This window comes from Chanodichthys erythropterus, chromosome 21 (genome assembly GCF_024489055.1).
Source record: "Chanodichthys erythropterus isolate Z2021 chromosome 21, ASM2448905v1, whole genome shotgun sequence".
Taxonomy (NCBI): Eukaryota; Metazoa; Chordata; class Actinopteri; order Cypriniformes; family Xenocyprididae; genus Chanodichthys; species Chanodichthys erythropterus.
In genome coordinates this window covers 30230420-30254640 of record NC_090241.1, presented here as the reverse complement: position 1 = coordinate 30254640, position 24221 = coordinate 30230420, and the positions used below count along the sequence as shown (strand labels likewise).

At 39.0% G+C, this 24221-nt stretch overlaps 1 protein-coding gene across 1 annotated transcript in view; it reads left to right on the top strand.

The window, feature by feature from the left end:
* grm4 (glutamate receptor, metabotropic 4) overlaps positions 1–24221 on the top strand; it is a 142808-nt gene that overhangs the window by 106289 nt on the left and 12298 nt on the right. The window contains exons 7-9 of the mRNA XM_067373053.1: positions 1451–1587; positions 3383–4318; positions 16638–16887. Of these exons, the coding sequence (XP_067229154.1) occupies positions 1451–1587; positions 3383–4318; positions 16638–16887 (1323 nt within the window). The remainder of the gene's footprint in view (positions 1–1450; positions 1588–3382; positions 4319–16637; positions 16888–24221) is intronic.

Below are 24221 nucleotides of genomic sequence, written 5' to 3'. Positions count from 1 at the left end.
GTAATTAACGATAATCAAACAATGAAAGACAAAGAGAAAATTAACTTGCTGATCTTGACTGAATAACTTTTGTAACTTTATTAGGCTAGGATAGGCTAGTTGCTGTGATATTTTTTTTTGTTAAAACAATAGGTAAAAGTTTGTGTGTTTTTTTTGCCTGTTGATTTATGTTCATGGTATACAGCTGCAATGAAAAGTTTTGCAAAAAGACTTAGAATAAATGTGAAATTTATTTATTTATTTATTTTGTACCTTATTGGATTCAAAACTATGAATCTATAAGAATCTGAATCGATAAGCAGAATCGGAATCGGAATTGCTAAAATTCAAATGATACCCAATTCTGGCGCTGATGTTTAGTATTTGAGTAAGTAACTTAGTGCTTACTGTGGGAATCTCTATCATTTCATGTGCACTCTCTTGTTTTGATGAATATTTTGTCTTTATGAAATTCTCATAATCCTTTACATATGTCTGCATTATATGGTGTGCTGCACCGCCACCAAGCATAGCTGTAAAAAATCGTAATTCCTTAATCCTGAGCGGTTGACTCATCAGAGTTTGAAATAAGCCTCTCGCAGCTTCCAAGCCTGCACAAAGAAGAATGGATATTCATCAACAGAAATCCACCACTGCTGATAATCAGCCTTAGATTTCAGTGAGAATTTCATGTGGATTGTGCCTTAGAATAGTTATAACCCAAACACAAGTAGTGAAAACACAATTTGCTATTGCTATTGTTCTGTAGACTCGGCTGCACAGAGTCCAGGGAATTAAGTTGGACACGGTCAGGTGCTTGGAATACAGATAGCTTAACCAAAACTTTAAAGCCTGAGACAGCAGGGTTTTCCACAGAATAAGGCACCTAATCTAAAATGCATCATGGGATACAGCACCATTGTTATCCTGTCCACCTCGCCTCCTTCCATAAGCTATTGCTCTGGCAAAATAGAAATTGCACTCAGTGTACTTGAGGTTAGATATCTGCAAAGGGAATTTCAACTTGTTTATATGGAGATAAATAAATATGCCCATGCATTTTATACTAAGCAGTGGTAATGCAAGGTTTTTCTTTTTTTTCTTTTTCTATTTCGGGTTTAAATGAGGTTTTTTCTTCTCCTCTAGATACATTGCTCATAGTTATATTACAAGTAAGTGGTTTTGAAATGCTCATTTCTATACACTATGGTGTAAATATAGCATTAAATAACCTCTAAAGCTATACATTTTGCCAAAGGTCTATTAAATTGACTGCTATAGCACATTTAGCCCAGTTTAAACATATTGCATTTTCCAGCTCACCATCAATCTCAGCTGAATTCTGTTCACAGATTTTGGACACTGATCTGGATATGTCTGCACATGAGCGGTTGCTCATTAATGTGAAGGTATATGGTGTTGGAACACTTTTTGCATGTCTTTAATCAGATTTCTCTGCTCTCATCTTCAGGAATAGCTGGCAATCCGGTGCAGTTCAATGAGAACGGAGATGCCCCAGGACGTTACGATATCTACCAGTACCAGATAAAGAACAAAACAGCTGAATACAAAATCATTGGCCACTGGACTGACCAACTTTACCTAAATGTAAGCTTATTCAAAAAAAGGTTGTTTTGTTTATTCACCCTCATGCCAATCCAACCCCATATTTTGTTATTATATTCTCCCAGGAAATTTTTTATCTTTATCAGTTATTGCCATACAACAACAGTAAACAGTGACAATAGCGTTCAAGCTCCAAACAGGGCAAAACATACACTAGAAAAGTGTGTGTGCAAAGTCTTCTGAATAGCTTTGTGTGAAAGACAGACTGAAATGAATGCCATTGTAATCTGAAGGTCAGTTGCAACTAGTCTTTCAACTAATTTTTTAAGACTGGTCATAACCTTGAAAAGTCAGTTACATAAAAAGGTAGATTGGTCTAATTTGAATAAGAAAAGTGAGACTGATTAGCCCTAACTAACTCATAGTTGGTCAAACAAGATTTTAAGTCACAGTCTTAACATATATAATAAGTTTATGCAAGCGGCCACAGGATTTAAAAATGGCACATCACATTGTACACATGTGAGAACAAATAATGCTTTACTGTCAGTGATGTTAGTATTAGTATAATTAGAAAATAAAGACTTAAATTTCGATCTCTTCCTCAAACATATGGCTTCAGAATATAGCACAAAAATCATATGGGCTTTTTTGTGTTTTTTGGAGATTTACAACTCCTACGATTTACAACTAGTCGTTTTATGGCTGCACAATAAGAGCTGCAAAATAATTCCTCACAAAATTTTTCTTTATTGTTCCATGGGGGAAAAAACAGCATATGGGTTTGGAACGACATAAGGATGAGCAAACACTGACAGAGTTTTCACTTTTTGGTGAACTTGACACACACATCGCTTATGAATAATGATTGAAGTATAGCCTTGAGGAAGACAATTTAAAATTGCTCCTTTGAGATCCCAAAGAATCAATTGACAAGATTTTTCTTCAAGACTGATCCTAACGTTGTAAAGTCAGTTACATAAAAAGGTATATCAATCTAATCTAAATAAGAAAAGTGAGACTGATTAGCCTTAAATAACTGCTAGTTGGTCAAATTAGATCTTAAGTCAAAGTCTTAACATAGAGGCTGAGTTTATACAACGGCCACAGGATTTAAAATGGCACATCACATTGTACACATGTGAGATCAAATGATGCTTTACTGTCAGTGATGTTACTATTAATATAATATTTAGTAAATAAAGACTTAAATGTGCCCTTGAATGAAAAATTGAATTTATCTTGGCATAGTCAAATAACAAGAGTTCAGTACATGGAAATGACATACAGTGAGTCTCAAACTCCATTGTTTCCTACTTCTTATATAAATCTCATTTGTTTAAAAGACGTCAGAAGAACAGGCGAATCTCAACATAACACTGACTGTTACGTAACAGTCGGGGTGTATGACCCAATATTTTCATATGCCAGCCCATGTTGCCAACATTAAGAAAGGCATTAGACAAGGGCAGCCAGTATAAACGTCTGGATCTGCACAGGTGAATCATCAGACTAGGTAAGCAAGCAAGGACAATAGCGAAAAATGGCAGATGGAGGGGGAGGGGCGGGGAAACAGCATATGGGTTTGGAACAACTTAATGATGAGCAAACACTGACAGAGTTTTCACTTTTTGGTGAACTTGACGCACACATCGTTTATGAATAAAGTGATTGAAGTATAGCCTTGAGGAATACAATTTAAAATTGCTCTTTTGAGATCCCAAAGAATTAATTTAATGAGTCACTGGATGAGGAAATGAAAACACCCATTTGAGATGTTAAACATTGTTTCTTGTCTCTAACCGAGACGAATGGTAAATATGTTTTTGTGATTCAGATGCGAACGATGCAGTGGCCAGGTGGAGGGAAGCAGGTGCCGTCTTCCATCTGCAGTCAGCCCTGCAAACCCGGGTGGCGCAAGAAGATAGTTAAGGGCATTTCCTGCTGCTGGCACTGCGAGCGCTGTGATGGTTACCAGTATCAGGCCGACCTTTACACCTGCAAGATGTGCCGCTTTGATTTAAGACCTAACAAGAATCACACAGGCTGCCAGCCCACTCCAATTGTGAAGCTGGAGTGGAGCTCACCGTGGGCAGTCATACCGGTCCTGATTGCTATTCTTGGCATCATAGCCACCCTTTTTGTGGTGGTCACCTTCATTCGCTACAATGACACGCCAATTGTTAAGGCATCCGGACGTGAGCTCAGCTACGTCCTGCTTACGGGAATCTTTTTGTGTTACGCTACCACTTTCTTGATGATCTCGACCCCAGATGTAGGGATCTGTTCGCTGCGGCGAATTTTCCTGGGGCTCGGAATGAGCATCAGCTATGCGGCGCTGCTCACCAAAACCAATCGGATTTATCGGATTTTCGAGCAGGGAAAAATGACGGTCAGCGCGCCACGCTTCATCAGCCCGGCTTCGCAGTTGGTAATCACGTTCAGCTTGATTTCCGTTCAGCTCCTAGGGGTGTGCATCTGGTTCGCAGTGGATCCTTCTCAAGCTCTCATTGACTTTGAGGACCAGCGCACGGCAGATCCAGAGATGGCACGTGGAGTACTAAAGTGTGACATTTCAGACTTGTCGCTCATCTGCCTTCTGGGATACAGCATGTTGCTGATGGTGACGTGCACCGTGTATGCCATCAAGACGCGAGGGGTGCCCGAGACCTTCAATGAGGCCAAGCCCATCGGCTTCACCATGTACACCACCTGCATCATCTGGCTCGCTTTCATCCCCATTTTCTTCGGGACATCGCAGTCAACGGAAAAGGTAAGAGCAGATGAGTGAACGCAACTCCTCAAAACCTCGCGAATCAAGCATTTTAAAGTAATGACAGCATTTACCACCTCAGCTCCCGACAAAACATGCCATTCAACACGGTCCATTTTCAGCAAAAAACAGACCAGCAGGAACAAATTGACTGTTCATTTGGGCTTTAGATCAAGCAGAGAGGTAAAAAAGACAGTTTATTTCAAAGACAAATTGAGAATCACAAGGCTTGATGTGCTACAGCGAAGAACTCACGTGGTTTCCTTCGAATATTGAAAAGGACATGTGCGGCTGAGAAAACAAAGGCACTCTCTTTTGCCCATCCAGCACTGCTCTCAAAGATAAAAGAGACTTTGAAAATAGCAAGGAGATTGAGCGTCAGCTTTTTGAAGATGATGTAATCAATTGACAAGCACCAACTGACTTAGAATACCGAACAAAAAAAAAAAAGGCTCTGCTCTTCGTTTTAAGGCCGAATTTAAATATGCAACTACCCTGGCATTTGCTGCATTACTCATTTCAATTAGAAAACCTGAGACCTTCTGTTTCTGAAGCTTAAGATAAGGGCTTTCTGCTTTTTCAATTAGAGTTTTATTTAATTAGGGTCTCCCTTAGCAAAGCATTGAACAAGCAATTTCAGCAATACGAGTATTGTTATACTTGTTGGTAGGGAGCCATTATTGCTTTAAACTCAGTTTCCCACTGTGCCTTTTTAACCGCTGTTTGAATGATTCATTCAGATACAAGATTGTATGAACTGAATTAGGTAATTGCATGGTGCCGGCCAAGATCACACTGTCAACCGCATTTACTTACAGGTGTGAATCTCGAAATGTCCCGTTCACACAGCAACTTACAGTAGCGTCTGGAACACTGTCTGTATGAACGTGCAGTGAGAGTCAAGCCCGTATTCTCTTACTACTAACCATAACGACAGTGACCAATGTAATATTAAAGATGGCAATGTCCATAAAACTGAAAAGTCTCAGCACATTTGATATGACGAGACCAATTGAACAACGAGTTCACCCATTCAAACTTCATTAACCAACAGCAGTAATGTAAGCACACGCTAGCCAAAGTCTTTAAACATTGTACTCGCGTGTCACTGGATCTAACACCTTAAGATGACGCACAGCTCATATCTCTGTTGCTGTAAGTTACCGAAAGCGAAACCACACACAAAACACCTTAGAAGAGCAGCTCTCTCGCACTGTATGACGTGACAGACAACTAGTTGTCCAGTCCTGTTCCATTCACACTGCGCGGATTTTCTGAGAATGTGGTTGTGAGTCCTGAAAATTTACGGTTGTGAGTTCTGTTATAGAATGGGGTTGTCACTCCCGTAAATAACCGTACTGCGTGTGAATTTAACCATATTAAGGACTCAAATACAGGACTGACAACCGTATTCTGGTGCTGTGTGAATGTGGCTTATGTTCTGCCTACATCTATCACAAAGAAACAAATAACTATATTTCTGCTGATCAGGGAAAATGACATAACCCTGTATCCCATGGTCTTTTTTCCATCTTTTTCCCCAGCATCTGCACCATAAAAGGCTTTAGTGTGTATTTACAGTATTCCTGGCCACTAATTGACTTGTTTTCACTGTCGTTTTTACTCTTTGACCAATATAGCAATTAATGGTGATCATTTGAGTGATCGAATTGCATTCTGTCTCAAATGTATTCTGGAGTGCATTTAGATTTTTTACGATTGGATGGCTATATGATGAGTAAAAAAAGCATGAAGGAATGAAGTTATCAAATTAAAAATGTGTCTCATTCCTTTGAGCACTTGAATGATGGCTCGCTTAAATCGTACAAGTTTTATGTTGAATGGTAGCAATTCAGCGTGCCACTGAAGTTGTTTAAATGGGTTTTGGACATTTCTAATTGCAATGTTGTGGTTTACATTTCAGTTTTAACTTGAGCAAATGAGCAAATATGGACCTGATCTACAGATCATTCCAGTATTGCTGGCATTCAGTTTTGCAACATGCCCTGCAGCATGAATAAATTAAATATTTATTCGCTTTATTTATTTAGCTTTTTTTGGTGTAGAGCAAAATCTAACTCTGTTTAAATGTGGCACAATATGATTTTTATACAGTAATATAGTTATGCTTTGAATTCACAGTGACATTCTAAATCTTGTAAAATACTGATCATTTTTGACAGTGTTATACACTCAGCCTACCAACCCTGTGTAATCAGAGTTTAAATGTTGATTCTGCTCTGTACTTCTTAGGACTGAGGAAAAAGTTTCAGCAATTAGCTTTGCATTGAAAATAAAGCATGCATCGTATGACACAATGTTTTCATAGGGGAATTAACATATCAAAACAAGAGCACCTAACAATCATCCAGGCTGGCAAGCACAATAAAGCCTGGCGAGTCAGAGATGACATGTCTTTTTAGAGCAATTAAATGCCTCACTTCCTCCTGGCCTGTGATTTACCTTATCTCTCTGCCTGTGCACTTGTCACACGATTTCTGCCAGACACCTCATCAGCATGCCGGCTCCATCAGTTGTTTGTCATCTTATGTCAAAGTGAATAATGAATGTCTTTGGAAGCTTTCTGGAGCATTTGAATGTGGGCAGCTGGTCTTGTCCCTGCTGAATTTGATCAGCCTGTCAAATGATTAATCGCGAGGTCATCTTATTGTGGTTTAACCAAAAGATTTTTTAAATGAGCTAGTCTGGCAGGTAGGTCTCATTGTGGTCTAAGGGCTTTATCATGCTTCCTTCCTGAATTTTAGAAGGATCCAGATGGATTTTTGATTGCTTTGTTTGGTAAACTTGAAAGCATGCCCAAATTCTGACCATTGAAAAAAAGCCTAAGCCTGTCTGCCTATAGCAAAACTGTCAAAAAGAGAAGCATAAACATTTTCTGCACCTAAAAACAAAACTGTGGATTATAATAAATAAAAAAAGCAACAAAATTAATGCATTTTTTTTTTATTTATTTATTTTTTATCCATAATATATTAAGTTCTGGCAAAACCTGTAACACTCTGTGAAAACAGAAAACTGTGTCCTTGTTTGAACCTAAAATGAAAATTCTGTCATTACTTACTCGCACAGTGCATGACAGCTCCAAAAGCTCCAAAAAAAGACCTTAAATGTCATGTAAAAGTGGCCCAAATGACTCATAATTCCAAGCATTATGAAGTCATAGAATAGCTTTTGTTTGATGAATAAAAAAAAGTAAAATTTAAATTAAATTGAATTAAAATTAAATCTGTTGAAAATCTGTTTAATCTGTTCATACATGCTTTAAAATATTCATGAAATATATAGGGCCCTATGAAATCCATTTTACTTTTTCCCAGAATCTTTATTTTCTGCTTATTTTTTCTGGTTACTTTGTGGCCCAGTAGTGCACACAACACAACGAAATGAAAAAAGTAAACATAAGTTCACAACGCAACGGAATCGAGCCACAACACTTCCCACCTCACAATGCTCCCGACCACTAGGGGGCTCTCAGAGCTCAGTAAAGTTAGTTTTCTTTGCCACTGTTCTATAAAGTCGGCAGTAATATCAATAGCATGATTAGTTTTAACAGTGTGTAACCACCGTATAGCAACATGAAATATTAATTCAAAATCACCTACGTGCAAAATAGCTTCATATTTATACCTGTGAATGATTTGACACGCTACCACGGCGCATGATGAAGGGAACGTCTGCCAATTCCAACAAGTGGTTAAAACGTATAATTTGTATTCATTAAAATTACTTTTAACATTTAAAAACAGACTCAACAACTCAAATTCCAAAGCTTGTCAGTCTTACCAACAGGAACTAACATTATACGTTTTATACGTTTTAACCACTTGGTGGAATTGGTGGATGTTCCCTTCATCATGCACCGTGGTATCACGTCAAATCATTCATAAATATAAATATGAAGCTATTGTGCACGTAGTTTATTATTTTTTATTTTTTTTTATTAATATTTCATGTCGATATACAATGTTTACATACTTAAAACTAATCATGGTATTGATATCTTTGTAAGACTGTCGACTTTATAGAAAAGTGGCAAGGAATACTAACATTACCGAGCTCTGAGAGCCCCCAAGTGGTCGGGAGCATTTCCGTTGTGTTGTGGCTTTAGTCCGTTTTGTTGTGGCTTTATTTCGTTGTGTTGTAAACTTATGTTTGCTTTTTTAATTCCGTTGTGTTGTGCACTACTGGGCCACCATAGTTAATCAAATTTTAGCAATTAAAATTAATGTCTAAACTTACAAACATACAATATAACAACAATTTAATAAATGTTTAACGAAAATAACATTTTTAGGTTCCTATTAAATATCTTTTATTGTTTGCCAAATTTTCCCCCAAAATAAATTGTGTGAATTGTTCCTTTACCTTTTAGCCATGCATTCATAGAGTATGCCATTTTGTTGGCACAGCTTATCAGGAGATAATATGGGCATGACATTTTTGCATTTTATTTTTCAGGGACAATAAACGTTAATTCCTCAAATTCAAAACTTCACATTGATGTAAATGTGCCAGATTTTGCGAAGATGATTGGACTCATTCTGAAGTTGATGTCTAAGCAAAATGTACAAATCCTTCTTTCTGATGCTTGATGGTATCACAACCCCTCTCATGTTGGTTTTGAAGAAGCTTGATAATATCTTAAGTCTACTGTCTTCTTGCCTTACATAGACCTGCTATTTGTATGCATCTCCGCCTTCCAAAACTGGAAGCTATCATTACAGTGCCATCATGTCATTAGGGTTGACTTGCAGGGGCTTTTCCTCCTTTGTGTTGCTGACAGAGTAATCACTGTCTCTTTCTGAGCGAGGTCAACATCTCTTTTTTTACATACAGGTGCGTCAATGATGTGACAGGTGTGGTAGCGGGGAGCCCTGACCCCTGTTAAATGTCAGTTTCTTTGACATTCCTGTTATTGAACTCTTTCAGTCTGTCATTCATTTGCTGTCACCTAAATGAGCACCTTGTAAAGTCAAATGCATGAGAGCTTTTTTCCTGAAATATTTAAAAAAGCTTCTCATAGATAGAATTTAATGCAAGTTTTACACTGTAAGCCTGGTACTATCTGCTATGAATTAAAATAAAGGAATATGCAGTCATAATAGTATTACAGTGTGCATAATAGAAAAGAAATAAAACATTTACTTTATTTAGTGGCCAGTGCTCAAAGCATAAACATGTAAATCGGTTTCCTATCACCCAGTCAGGCATTGCTCAGCTGAACAGGTAGTCCCGCTCTCAAACACACACCATTGGTTGAGTCAGAAGTTCATAGGCTCTGCAGTTTAATCATGCAGAGCAATATTTTGAAAGCATCACTGAGCCGCAGTTTTTACACCCCTTGGGTAATCAACCTACAAATTGCTTACTTATAGTTAGTTGTCTCTGCACAGTAGCATGGAATAGAAGAAAGTTGATTAACATAGTGACAAATAGAATGAATTCATTACAACATTCATGGATGACATGGATGCATGATAGATGAAGTTTCAAGTTTTCATGTGGAACATTCCAATTTTCACTCCATCAAGCCTTGCTTTGATTGGATGAGATACTGGAACAGGGATGGGCGTCATCAATTCTGAAGTGCCGCAGCCCTGCAGAGTTTAGCTACAACCCTAATAAAACACACCTGAACAAGCTAATCCATGTCTTCAGGATTACTAAGGCCAGAGGTGGGCTGTGTCTAAAATCACCCCCCATACCCTCATCCACTATTCCCTACATTTGTCCAATAATATAGTTCACTTGAGGCAGTGAACGAAAACGAGTGAGCAAATTCAAACACTGAGTGTGCCGAAAGGGCTGCCGCTTTTTTATAGTTTGTGCTTGCGGTTTAATAATTATTTGAAACTTTGCAAACTGGCAGCTCCAGTAGTAAACTGTGTTCCAAATTATTATGCAAGTGACATATCAGTAAGATTTCAGTACAATAAACATCCAGATTTTAGTTTTTCTAATAAAATGTTTGTTTGTTTATTTATCTATGTCTTTTTAGATAACTGGTATCAATCTCAGACAAAATAATTTGCCAGGTCTATGGAAACCCTACTTAAAGTGGTTGTTCCACATTATTAAGCAAGTCACAGTTCTCATGCAATATGAGGAGGAAGAAAGATCTTTCTGAATATGGAAAGCATGAAATGGTGCAATGTTGTGCAAAAGGCATGAAAACAACTAATATTGTGTGAAACTGAATGGAGATTATCAAATTATCATAAGATTTGTGAGTGATTTAGAGCACAGCAGAACTCGGTCAGATACAGGCTTATTAAGGAAAGTTCCTGTCAAAAAAATTAATTGCATTAAAAGGGCAGCTATAAAAAAGCCAGTTTTGAGCAGCAAACAGGTATTTGAAGCTGCTGGTGTCTCTGGAGTCTTGAGGACCTCTCCATGCAGGCTGGCAGTTGTGCGTAAATATGCATTTTATCCACTCCAAACCAAACCTCACAAAGAGAAACATTTACAGTGGGTGTAGAAATACATTTTCAAACAGTTTTATTGTTGTTTTCATGCCTTTTGCACAAGATTGGACCATTTCATGCTTTTCATCTTCAGAAAGATCTTTCTTCCTCCCAATGGAATTGCATGAGAACTGTGACTTGCTTAATAATGTGGAACAACCTCTAAGTAGGGTTTCCATAGACCTGGCAAATTATTTTGTCTGAGATTGATACCATTTATCTAAAAAGACATGGATAAATAAACAAACATTTTCTTAGAAAAACTAAAATCTGAATGTTTATTGTACTGAAATCTTACTGATATGTCACCTGCATAATAATTTGGAATGCAATGTAAGATGAAAGGATCTTGAATTCTGTCATGGAAACTATGTATAAACCTTAAAGTGTTAGTTCACCAAAAAATGAAAATTCTGTCATTAATTACTCACCCTCATGTCGTTCCTCGTAATACCTTCATTCAACTTCGGAACACAAATTAAGATATTTTTGATAAAATCCAATGGCTCAGTGAGGCCTCTATTGCCAGCAAGATAATTAAAGAAAGCTACTAAAGATGTATTTAAAACTGTTAATGTGACTACAGTGGTTCAACCTTACTGTTATGAAGTGACTAGAATACTTTTTGTGCGCCAAAAAAACTAAATAATGACTTTATTCAACAATATCTAGTTAAAGGCGATTTCAAAACACTGCTTCATGAAGCTTTTGTTTTGAATCAGTGTTTTAAATGCGTATTTAGTAGCTTTCTGGGCATTGAAAGTGTTAATTATCTTGCTGTCAATGGAGGCCTTACTGAGCCATTGAATTTTATCAAAAATATCTTAATTTGTATTCCAAAGACGAACAAAGGTCTTATGGATGTGGAATGTTATGAGGGTGAGTAATTAATGACAGAATTTTTATTCTGGGGTGAACTAACCCTTTAATTAAACAATGTAACAATCAAATAAAGGAATTTATACCTGTATGATATTACGCTGTACCCACATTGGATCAGCAGTTTGGAAGAAGGAAGAATGGATGTTTCAGCTGCAGGCACTGTCTTCTGGTCAGAAGTGGGAATTCATTCGGTGTGCGGCTCTCATAGTGCATTATGGGTATTCTCTTGCCGTTGAGCATACAGCGGTTGTACACTTGTTATTGCGGTGTATTGTGGGACTGAATGAGTGCACTCGATATAAGGTGGCAAAGAACACCACAAAATGAATGGCTGTCCCCTCATATAGTGCCCTATTTAAGGGTATGGGGGGAGATTTCAGACAATTTTTTTTTTTTTTCGGTGTAACCTCTAAAAATAGATCAATCCAAAACGAATGTTTTAGAGCAAACAAGATTAGCCGATGGGCTGTTGATTCATTAAATTATTAGCTATTTCCTCACAGAAGTGGTTTATTTCCTCCATTGACATCCATTAAAAAAATGGCCTCTTGTCTCCTTCCCTGCATACTGCAGTGTTAGCAGGTGTTGCGCTTTTTTCTGCTAAGGCTGCAGGCTTGCCTTCAAGTGGCTTTGCTAATGCTAGAGGCAGATGAGTTTTTTTTTTTTTTTTTTTTTTAATCAGGGTTGGAGCTAAACTCTGCAGGACTCCAGGACTGACGTTGCCTATCCCTGTACTGGAAAAATAAAACCTATTGTTTTTTTGTTTTTTTCTGTTATTCAGAGCTGCATGTAGTCTAACAGAATGATGTTTTTTAGCATGCAGCATAATGGTTTTGAATATACGTAATGCAGAGTTCATTTGAATGACAAACATTCACATGCGTTTGAATGATGTTTTCCACAGCGCCACTATTAACATGAGACCTACTTCTTTCTTAAAAAGCCTTTGATGTTGACTTAAGACCTACTTCTTTTTAAAAAATGGCAGTTCAATTTTTGTTCTTTATCCCAAGAGATAATTTGGCAGCAGCAGGTGAAGAAGTGGCAGAATCAGTTTTTGTATTATTAAAGTTGATGGTGTTCCGGTGTACGTTTTATCAAGTCATCCATTTATATGTGCGAGTGCAATAACGACTTTTTTTTAACTTGTGGTTTCAATTCGAGGGCAAAAAAGTGGAACACTTTGTATCTGTTGAGACAACAGAGACAGTCTCCGAGGACTAACACTGATTCACTGTCTAGTTCTCATCTCAGTATTTTTCACAAGCCTCATTAGATTGCAGGTGTGCTGTCTGCACATACAGGGCCCGAGGCGGAGGCATTGATGAGATACCGCTATGAATCGTTTATCGTGTGCGCCATTAAATCCTCATTTGTGACTGTAATTGCAACTTCAGGTTCAGCAAGATTAGTGAGAGTTTTCGACGTATAGACTAAAGCTAATAATTTCAGGCCTGTTTAATCACTATGTATGGACCAGTCATGTCCTTTCAGGCGATTTATTTGAGCCGTGCCATAGATTTTCTGGATAAATTTGAAAGTGTAGCTCTGCTGACTTTAGGTGACCATGAACCATATTTAACAATACCTTCTATCTGAGCCATGGCCTTTTGGTTAGACCTCTGACATATTGAGCTGTGGCAATAAGCGACATATTTTTATCTCATCATTTCCTGCACTCTTTCAACTATCCTTTGAACTGAATTCACTGAAGAAAATTTGAGTGGACTCTCCACGACAAATAGTAGGGGTTTCTAGAGCGTTGCTAATGCTATTGCTAAGGTGTTTGTTAGGGTGTTCTAAGTGGTTGTTAGAGTATTCTCTGTGATTGCTATCTGATTACTCTCTAGTCCAATTCAAACAATTGATTTAAAAACATGAAAAAGCAACCAGTCTTGTCTGACTGACAGGTGGCTGCTTGCCATTTATATCCTGAATGAATGTTCAAATGCACTTCTTAGTCAAAGTGTCTTGGCAAAAAATCATATTTAAACTGGCATGTGACGGTTTTCAGATTTGGGTCAAAATTGCATCATCCAAATCATGTGCATAGCCATGCATTTTTATTATTATTATTAAATTATGTTTTTTAATAATACGTTGAATTAGACAATTAAAATATTTAATAATATGTTGATTTAGCTTTTATGTTTGCATTTTCTTTTTTTATTATTTTAGTCAAGTTTTGTGTTTTTAAAAATAATTCTATTTATCTTTAAATTATCTTTATTTCTGTTTTAATTTTAGTAGTTTAAATAAACATACTTTGATTAGTTGCCATGGGTAGCATTTGTAATTATTAAAAAAAACTAAAATTAGAATTCATCTAATAATAATATTTTATTTATTTCAGCTTTATTTCAGTTAACAAAAACATTTTTAATAGTTTTATGTTTAGTTTTAATTAACAACAACAATACTTCAGCCATATAGATCTTCCACTGTCTATTATGTCAATATTAATCATATTTCATTAAAATTAATTAACAGGAATATAGACTTGTTTTTTTATTACTGACTCTATTTGAAAGCCATATACTTAATTGAGAAATACTTGAAGACTGTTGTTTTTATTCCATTTGTTAATATTAACTTATTAAGTAATATTATTATTATTATTATTATTATTATTATTATTATTATTATTATTATTATTATTTATCATTTTATTTACATTTATTTATAACATTAAATTTAACATATTACAATACTATATTAATATTCTGTTCTGTTTGATTGTTTGTTTTATTAAATGGAGCGTTTATTAGAATAATATTGCAGTAGTCTCAAACTAGCTTCCTCTTCAGCTTTATACTATTAACTCTAATAGTGGGTGGAAAATGTTTTCTTTCTACATGTATTACAAACTAAATCTTTTATAGATATTATTTTAATCACTTCTTTTGGCTTTAGTGTAATCACAATTAACTGTGGAAACAGCTTGGTTTAAACTTCTGAAAGGTTGCATCACGACTAACTAATAAGTGCCTGTTTTTAAAGACATTGCAATATATTTCAACAACACACTTCTTTAGGATTGCCTAGTGGCCTGTGCTGGGTGGTAGCCATCTGTCTCTTCTTCAAGAAGAGCCCCAGCACAGCTGATGTGGTCCTAACCCTTCCTGTCGACTTGTGCTGAGACTGCTTTCCAGTCAGTCCCTCTGGATGGAGATCACAGCAGTGAGTCACACTTAATCACAGCACACAGTGGAGCCAGAGCCGAGGTCACGTCCGCCAGAGCCAAAACACACAGCAGCATTCTAAAGCAACAGCAGGGGGTTCGCAGCAGTTCCATGGAGTGGCTGGAGCCATTAGTTCTCGTGTGTGTGTGTTCCTGTTTGTTTGTGTGTCACTGAAAACATGTCATAAACAGAGTTGCTCCAAGTGGTTCGTTAAAAATAATCATGATTACCCTCTCATTATTTAGGTAATAATGCCTTACACTGTGTCCCATCCAGGCAGGGTGCCACAAAGTGACCAGCGATGAAGCAATCACTTCCGTGTTATTCCGAGATTCTGAGCTAACTAGCCAGGACAAGTGACAAAACAGTTTTATCAGTCGCTTGGTTTCTGTTTCTGTGGCGTCGTGCTGGGAAATCCTGCCCATAGCTGCTCGTCATTTATACAGCGGGGTCCATCAAAATTAATTTATTATTAATATCTTATTATTGAATTTATTATTATTATTATTATTAATTATTCATTTTTATTGTAATTTTAATATTTTTAATTATAATTTTATTAATTACATGATTAATAATAATTGTATTTAATACCATTTTTGCACTACGAACAATCTAACAATAAATATTGCACAAAATATTCTTTGTTTTAAATTTGTTCAAAATCCAAAACTATTATTTTTCTGTTAATTTACTTTTGGACCTCACTGTATATTAAACATCAAATATGGAGAAAGTAGTACTAAAGCGTTAGTTCACCCAAAAATGAAAATTACACCATGATTTACTCACCCTCAAGCCATTGTAGGTGTATATGACTTTTTTCTTTCAGCCAAACAAAATCAAAAGTTAAATTAAAAATATCTTGGCTCATCCAAGCTTTATAATGGGAGTGAGTGGACGAATTTTTGAAGTCCAAAAAAGTGCATCCATCGAACATAAAACTTACTCCACAAAACAAATATTATTATTTAAAACGTTAAGTAAAATAACGAGCGACAATTAATATCATGGAACATTTTTTTTTGGTACCTATAGCATTCTTCAGCATAATACCTATATGCCTCTCATTGCTCATGGCCTCATGGGTTAGCAAAGTGTCAGTTGGTTGCACACTTCGAAATCTCAGCAAATGCAGTATATAATCTGCCTACTATATCATGAAGACTGTGTATTCTGACATTCTAGTCATTTGCATATTATATTGTAGAGACTTACGCATATGCAAATGTGGTGATGGTGATGCTTTGGGCATGTTGAGTCACAAGGTTATGACTCTCTGTTGAGGCTTGACATATTGACTGTGTCAGTTAGATCTGGGGTATATTATGTCAACAAGCCCTCGTGAACAGAAGGTCCCAGGCCATGTGAACAAGACTTCATTATTGCAAAATACAGCCCTGACAGGACCCAACCGCAAAGCAAAAGGCTATTGTATCATCCTGAAGGGGTTTATTTTGTGATAATGACATGTATTGTCCCTTTAATTATTTATTACCTACCAAATAGGTAAATAAATGCTCTTTAAATATTAATTTCAGTGAAAATTATGGTATTATGTGAGAAGAAATAGACTGTGGTGTGATATAAAACTATAACACTGCTGGGTATCGGTTGCCTGGGGCAACGGACAAATATACAGTTTCATTATACAAAAAATATTTGGCCACTGAAAGCCTTGATTGACCAATTATGACCCAGTATGCCGTGTAGTAATGGCTTTGTTTTCAGTGATTTATAATTTTCATGTGCTGTGATTTTGTTTTGCAGATGTACATACAAACAACCACACTGACCATCTCAGTGAGTCTGAGCGCATCCGTGTCCCTGGGGATGCTGTACATGCCGAAAGTCTATGTGGTGCTCTTCCACCCGGAGCAGAATGTGGCCAAGCGCAGCACTCGGAGCCTGAAAGCTGTGGTCACTGCCGCCACCATGTCTAACAAGTTCAACCCTAAGGCCAGCCTGCGGCCCAACGGAGAAGCCAAGTCGGAGCTGTGTGAAAACCTGGAAACTCAGGGTGAGTGGGTTCGAGGATAAACACTTTATTGTTATTGACACAGATTTTTATACTGCCATAAACCTGTTATTGTAATCTTTATCAATTTAATTTACCATCATTCTCTTGCTCACTTAAACGGATCCAAATTTGGAGTCAGCAGTCCAGTTCTGAGTCTTAATGCAGATTCTTAGATTGTTTTTTTGTTTTAAAGGATTAATTCACCCTAAATCGACAAATCTGTTATTTTCGAAAGCTTTCCGATCCCGTATTTCATTTTTTTTGTAATGCCATAAAGTGCAATGAAGACATTTTAATGGCATCAGTGTGATAATCATAACAAGACAACCCACTAATCGCCTGCCTCATTTTGCGAAAGGTTATTATGTTAGAATCTAACAGTTTAGCATCGGATATAGGCTAGAAAGTGTTTTTAAATCAGTTGAATTGGTACAACAGTCCTTACCGAAACCCATCTCCTGCTAATTTGAATATCAATAAAACAGCAGCTCATAAACAACTTTGTAATACAGCAGTAAATAATAGCCTGCTGCCTCAGCAGAAATAACTTGCATTCTAAAGTAGAAGCAATCCTGAAGTCTCCTTCTTCAAAAGAGTCCCTGTTCGCATAATTATTCTTTTCAGTAAGGCCCTGATTGACTAAGTTCAGTGCTGAAACAATTTGTTGACATTATCGACAACATCGCCAATAAAAAAATTGTCCAGTGTTTTTGTTGTTGAATAGTCTTTTGATCTCATATGACCCATTTTAAGGGCCTGCTATAACACAGTTTGACCAGCAGGGCACAAATCCAATAGAAGTAGACACGGCACTTTGGAGTGCAATAAAATGGAGTCTCACCTTTTTAAATTGTCAATTTGACTATGAAATTCAAACAATAAATGTGTTTTGTTTTGTTTTTTTTTGCTCTTTAAAGTGGCGTGACAGAAAAAAAGCACTATATTAAATATTAATAGTTTTAGTCTCATTTAAAAGTTATTATTATAATGGTATTATAATAACTGAATTGTGTGTCAATGCACAGCCTTAATAAAAACACAGTACCAGTCATTGTAGCAGTTGGACTATCGATGAGTTCTGAGGACTGAAAAGCTGAAGGATATTGAGTCTATTCAGTTCATTAAAAAGACATTTTCAAAAGCTGAAGTGATTTTCTTGTTTTATTTATTAGTTAGTTATTAGTTAGAATAGGCATAACTTGATATTTTGACTAACTGCAAAAGCTGAATAATCAATCAAAGCATATGTGTGAAAAAATTAAAATGAATAAAGAATTGCTCAAATAGCCAGACATGAATATTTCTGTTTCAGTGGTGCAAAGAAGTTTTGATTTTGTTTTTTAAATGTTTTAGTTATAAAATTAAAATTAAATATAATTATATTTCACTGAAATATAATTTAGTTGCATTACCTTTAGAGGCAGAGTAGTATGTGAGTTTTAAGTTTGAATATGACGTTGGAGCCGATAGCCTCGTGGTCAGCATTCCGACATGTAGCACGTTTGCACTTCGGGCGACCTGAGTTTAAGTCCCAACTCGGGTATCTTTCCTAATCTTGTGTTCTGAATATGATGTGATATTAACCTGCACAGTTACCTTTTCCTAAAATAGTTTTAAGGGTGGTAAATCATGTGATTTAACTGATTTAAATCAGTTGCATTGAAACATTGCCTTTTATTTTGCACGGCCCAAATGATTCATTAAAGAGAAACCTTTGAAAACAGACAAGATTTGCTCATTTCTGGTGCTATATCTGGAATACACAATCCTCAGTAGACACAGTACTTTTTTTTTTTTTTTTGCATGTTTTATTGTATATTCACAAACCTTTGTTAAAGCAGTGTTTTGATTTCATGGTGACTTTAAAATCATCCTGCTACTAGCATCTAACCCTACCCTACTAGTTATAACTAACCCTAACCTCTGACATCAAATGTATCAGACAGGGGGGAAAATAAATCAATTTCACACTTTTAATAGACGTGGTAAAACATCTAGTATAATAAAGTGAAATATGTTGCTTACAAAAACAAAAACAAAATGTCATCAATGGAGCTTGTTTATTTGCAGCCAGATGGTGTCAGATCTACCAGCAGGGGCTAATGGGGTCATGCTGACTAGCCATACTTTGACCCCTTGGTTGTGGGGCCACGGAAGCTGAAAAACCATGAAGAAATAGGAATCCAGTTAGAGATATGCACAAAGAATATTAAAATTCATAATGATTTGAATTTACTATGACATTTCCCAAGATATATCCGACATTGACTAGGTCTAGAATAAAATATCATATTAAGCAGATTCAAAGTATCATGTTAGACTAGGAAGGAACAAATTATCTGCTTCCATTACATTGCATTTGGCATTCGCAGCAACGCACATCCACTCTGCTTTCATTATGTTGCATTTTATATTAATTTTGCAATGTAGCAATAACCAGTAAATCATATTGTGGGTCTTAACAAATAGCTCTGAATTAAGGGAGACATCCAGATAAATGTTTTGACAACAGAATTACATTTGTGCAATTAAGGTTGCTACATAGATGAAAATTCACCCAATTAAGCATGACTAGTTAGCACAGAATATTTTCAGCAAATATTTAACACAGGTTGCGTGGCCATGCCAGGCTACCACCATCACCAGTGTGAATTTCATGTGTTCAGTGCCTCGTTTGCTCTCTATAGCACCACTTTGAATTCACTGCAGTGGAACAATGTGCTTTTATAAATGAGGTAGAGTCAGTGACTACATTAGCATGTTCCCTTTAAAAAAAAAAAAAAAAAATCTTACCAGTCATTTAATACAGGCGGTTTCTTTACATTTAAAGCAAATGCTAGCTAACAAATACGTTGTCCTTGGCTCAGGGATGTCTAACATTTCATGAATGCATTAAAGGGGGAATAGGATCTCCTTGCTGATTGATTTGTGATCCTCCTTTAAGAGTTGGATCGCATTAAGCGAAAGTGTCTGTTAAGTGCCTTAATGTAATAGAAACATTGCTATAAAGTGTTACAATAACTTCTAAGTCAATTACATGACATTGAATAATTATGTAGTTCCAATGTGTGTTTCTAGTCAAGCAAAGACTCATCTTTATGTGCATGTTATAGGCAGGAATCACTATTATTACCAGCATTATCAGTATAGTATCAGCTTTCAATTGGTGGCAAATATATCATTTTGTGAACATGAATGACCAAGAAATTGTTTTTACTAGGAGGAATCATAATATTCTCAATGATACAGACCTGTGAATGTTGATGGTATGCAACCGTGAGAAAGATGCTGGGAAGTCTCCATTTGATGGCTTTGTTTACTGAAGTTGTTTCAATAGAGTGGATTTAGGGATGAGGTCAAAACCCAGAAGACTAATTCGCCACTGGTACCCTCAAGAGTTCTGTGTAAACACAACTTGATGCTACCTTGATGTTTTGTTCTAAAACGTAAACTGCACACACCCATACTGAAAACACAAATCTTGAAGCAGTTATGTTTATTTTTGTAAATTAATGTTTCTAATATGTATCTAGATGAGGCAGTTTGGGCTGTGAGTGTGTGCAGTGTACGTTGTAGAACAAAACGTCAAAGTATAGTCAAGTTATGTTTACCACAGGATTTATATTACTCATAAACTTAAACACCCATTATACATAACCATAGGAAAATCTCGAAGGAAGCAGCGGTGAATTAGTTTTCTGGGTTCTGACCTCATTCCTACACCACTCTATTACAATGTGATAATATCTTGTAAATCTAATGACCGATACTTTGAGGTTATTATTTGTTTGATATCATGCATAAATAAATCATATAGGTTGTTGTCACAGACACGTCAGGTTCCACCTCACTTCAGTACCCGCGCACCCAATCACCAGCGTACTAATCACCGCCACCTGAAGCTCATCACATCAGTCATCAACACCAGCACTTAAACCCCACACTCACACACACTCACTGTCCGGTCTCGTTTGTGTTACACCAGTTGTAAACTTACCTCAAGGACTCCCAAGGCGATACTTACCCAGCCTCATCATCTCCTTCGTCTCCATTGTCTCCAGTCTCCTCGTGTGCCTACCTACCAGTGTGTGTGAGTGTTTCCATCTGCCTTCTCCAGCGTCTCCCTCTTCATTCATCTGCAACAACAACTAGGACAGTATTATCTCTCATTCCACCTCTGAGATCTTCCACCACTTCATTCACCACCCGTTTTGCTCTGCTGTTTGCTCAATAAACATCTTAACTGCTTTTATTCCTGCCTCCGGTGTCTCTGTTATAACAGAAGACCGGACCATAACAGCTAAGCATCAGCATGAGCCATCAGGACCCCTTTCAGGAGCTCGTGGACGTTTTACGTCGAGCACTCACCTCACAACCACCATCACCATCACCAGCATCCACGGCTGCTTCTCCAGTCTTCACCGCCAGTCCCATGGCCAAACCGGCGCCCTACTCTGGATCGGCGGAGGAATGCAGCGGATTCCTTCTGCAGTGTGAGTTGGTTCTGGAGATGCAACCGCACCTCTACCCCACCGACACGGCTAAAATAGCGTTTATAATATCACAACTGCAAGGTAAGGCCCTTCTATGGGCGGATTCTCTCTGGACTCAAAGAAGCTCTGTCGTTAAATCATACCCTGCATTCGTCTCTCACTTCAGAGAAGTCTTCGGAAAACCCCTGACCGACTCGTCTACTGGTGAGAAATTGTACAACCTTAAACAAGGAAATAAGAGTGTTAATGATTATGCCTTGCAGTTTCGAACGCTAGCCGCAACCAGTGGTTGGAACGAACAAGCCCTCATCACCACCTTTCGACAAGGGCTGGAACCCAACGTGCGGTTGCATCTCGCTGCATACGAGGACTCCCTAGGACTCGAACGCTTCATCCAACTCGCCATCCGCGTGGGTTCTCGTATGCAGTCGTGCCTCCTAGAGCACCAGAGCCAGCCACCAACCACCACACTCCTCCGTCGGTTCGAACCCGTCAGCTCCCCAGAACCAGCAAGTGAACCAATGCAAGTGGATAACTCCCGCTTATCTTCTACAGAGAGACAGAGACGGCTGACCCTGAATCTATGTCTATATTGTGCTTCCCCTGGGCATGTAATCTCCACATGCCCAATTCGTCCTCCTCGACCCGTGGTGAGTGCCATCATTCCCTCAATCCAAAAAATGAAACCACTCACTACTGTAGTAAACCTTACTGCTGCTAATGCTTCTATTTCAGTGGTGGCGCTCCTCGATTCAGGGTCAGCAGGAAATTTCATCTCCGGCGCCCTCTGTCGACACCTCGGGCTCAAGACCTCGCCTTCTCCGAAGGTTTACAAGGTCCACTCCATCACGGGCAAACCCCTGAGCCGAAGAATGATCCGACGGATGACTGGACCACTTCAGCTGCAAGTGGGTATCTTCCACACTGAGAACATCCATCTGCTGGTTCTGGAGGAATCCACCGCTGACGTGGTTCTAGGGCGTCCATGGTTGGAACAACACAACCCCACCATCTCCTGGCGCACGGGCGAAGTCCTGAAGTGGGGCGACCACTGCTTCTACAGCTGCTTCCCAGACCTTCCTACTCCAAGATCTCCTCTCTCCAAAGACATCTCCATTAACGCAACCTCCATCGAAAGTCCTGTGGATAAGCGCTCCGTCGACATTCCACCCGATTATGCCCACTTCAGTGACGTCTTCTGCCCGCAACGCGCCTCAAGCTTCCTCCACACCGGCCATGGGACTGCGCCATCGATCTGTTGCCGGGTGAACCAGTGCCTAGGGGACGCATATACCCCCTGTCAGTACCGGAGGAGAAGGCCATGGAGGAATATATCAAAGAGGCCCTAAACCAAGGATACATCCGCCCGTCTACTTCCCCTGCTGCTTCAAGCTTCTTCTTTGTGGCCAAGAAGGACGGAGGCTTGCGGCCCTGCATCGATTACCGCTCCTTAAACAAGATAACCGTCAAGTTCAGGTACCCACTTCCCCTCGTCCCAGCGGCCCTGGAACACCTCCGTGGTGCCACTGTGTTCACGAAGCTGGACCTCCGCAGCGCGTATAACCTCATCCGGATACGCGAGGGGGACGAGTGGAAGACCGCCTTCGTCACGCCCACCGGCCACTACGAGTACCTCGTTATGCCGTATGGCCTGGTCAACGCCCCCTCCGTATTCCAGGACTTCATCCATGAGGTGCTCCGGGAGTTTCTCCACAAGTCCGTCCTAGTGTATATAGATGACATCCTTATTTACTCCCGGAGCCTGGCCGAACATCGCCACCACGTTGCGGAGGTCCTCCAACGCTTACGGCAGTTCCATCTATTCCTGAAAGCAGAGAAGTGCTCATTCCATCAGCCCTCTGTCCACTTCCTGGGATACGTGATAGATCACAGTGGCATCCGGATGGACGAGGGGAAGGTGTCCGCCATCCAGAACTGGCCAACCCCAAGTACCATAAAAGAACTCCAACGCTTCCTAGGTTTCTCCAACTTTTACCGCCGTTTCATCAAGAACTACAGCACCATCGTCAGTCCACTCACCAACCTACTCCGTCATCAGCCCAAGTCTCTGTCCTGGTCCCAACCTGCCAACGAAGCTTTTGAACACCTCAAGAAAGCCTTCACCACCGCTCCCCTCCTCGTCCACCCCAATCCAGACCTGCCATTCGTCGTTGAGGTGGACGCCTCCTGCCGGAGTGGGAGCGGTCCTATCACAGCAGAAGGGGAATCCAAGTAGGCTCCATCCATGTGCCTTCTTCTCCCGCAAGCTCAACCCGGCGGAGGTCAATTACGACATCGGGGACCGGGAACTCCTGGCTGTCAAGCTCGCCCTTGAAGAGTGGAGGCATTGGTTGGAGGGGAGCTAACCATCCGTTCCAGGTACTCACTGACCACAAAAACCTCGAGTACCTAAAGGCTGCCAAACGACTCAACCCTCGCCAAGCCAGATGGGCGATGTTCTTTTCAAGATTCAACTTTACAATATCCTACCGTCCAGGCTCCAAAAATCTCAAAGCTGACGCTCTCTCACGTCTCCATGCACCCGAGGAAAAGAACGAAAACCCCGACACCATCCTGCCCGAATCCATATTTATGAGCCCCATCGAGTGGTCAGAAGAGACACTCCCCTCCTCCAATGCCTCCTCACGAACCCCGCCGAGTTGCCCCCAGGGCTTGCGTTACATCACCCGGACACGACGCACTCCACTCCTGCACTCCGTTCACTCTTCACTTGGCACTGGTCACCCGGGGGTCAATGAGACCCTCTCGCTGCTCAAACAGCGCTTCTGGTGGCCAAACTTGGCCAACGACGTCAGAAGGTACGTGCAGGGCTGCAGGGAG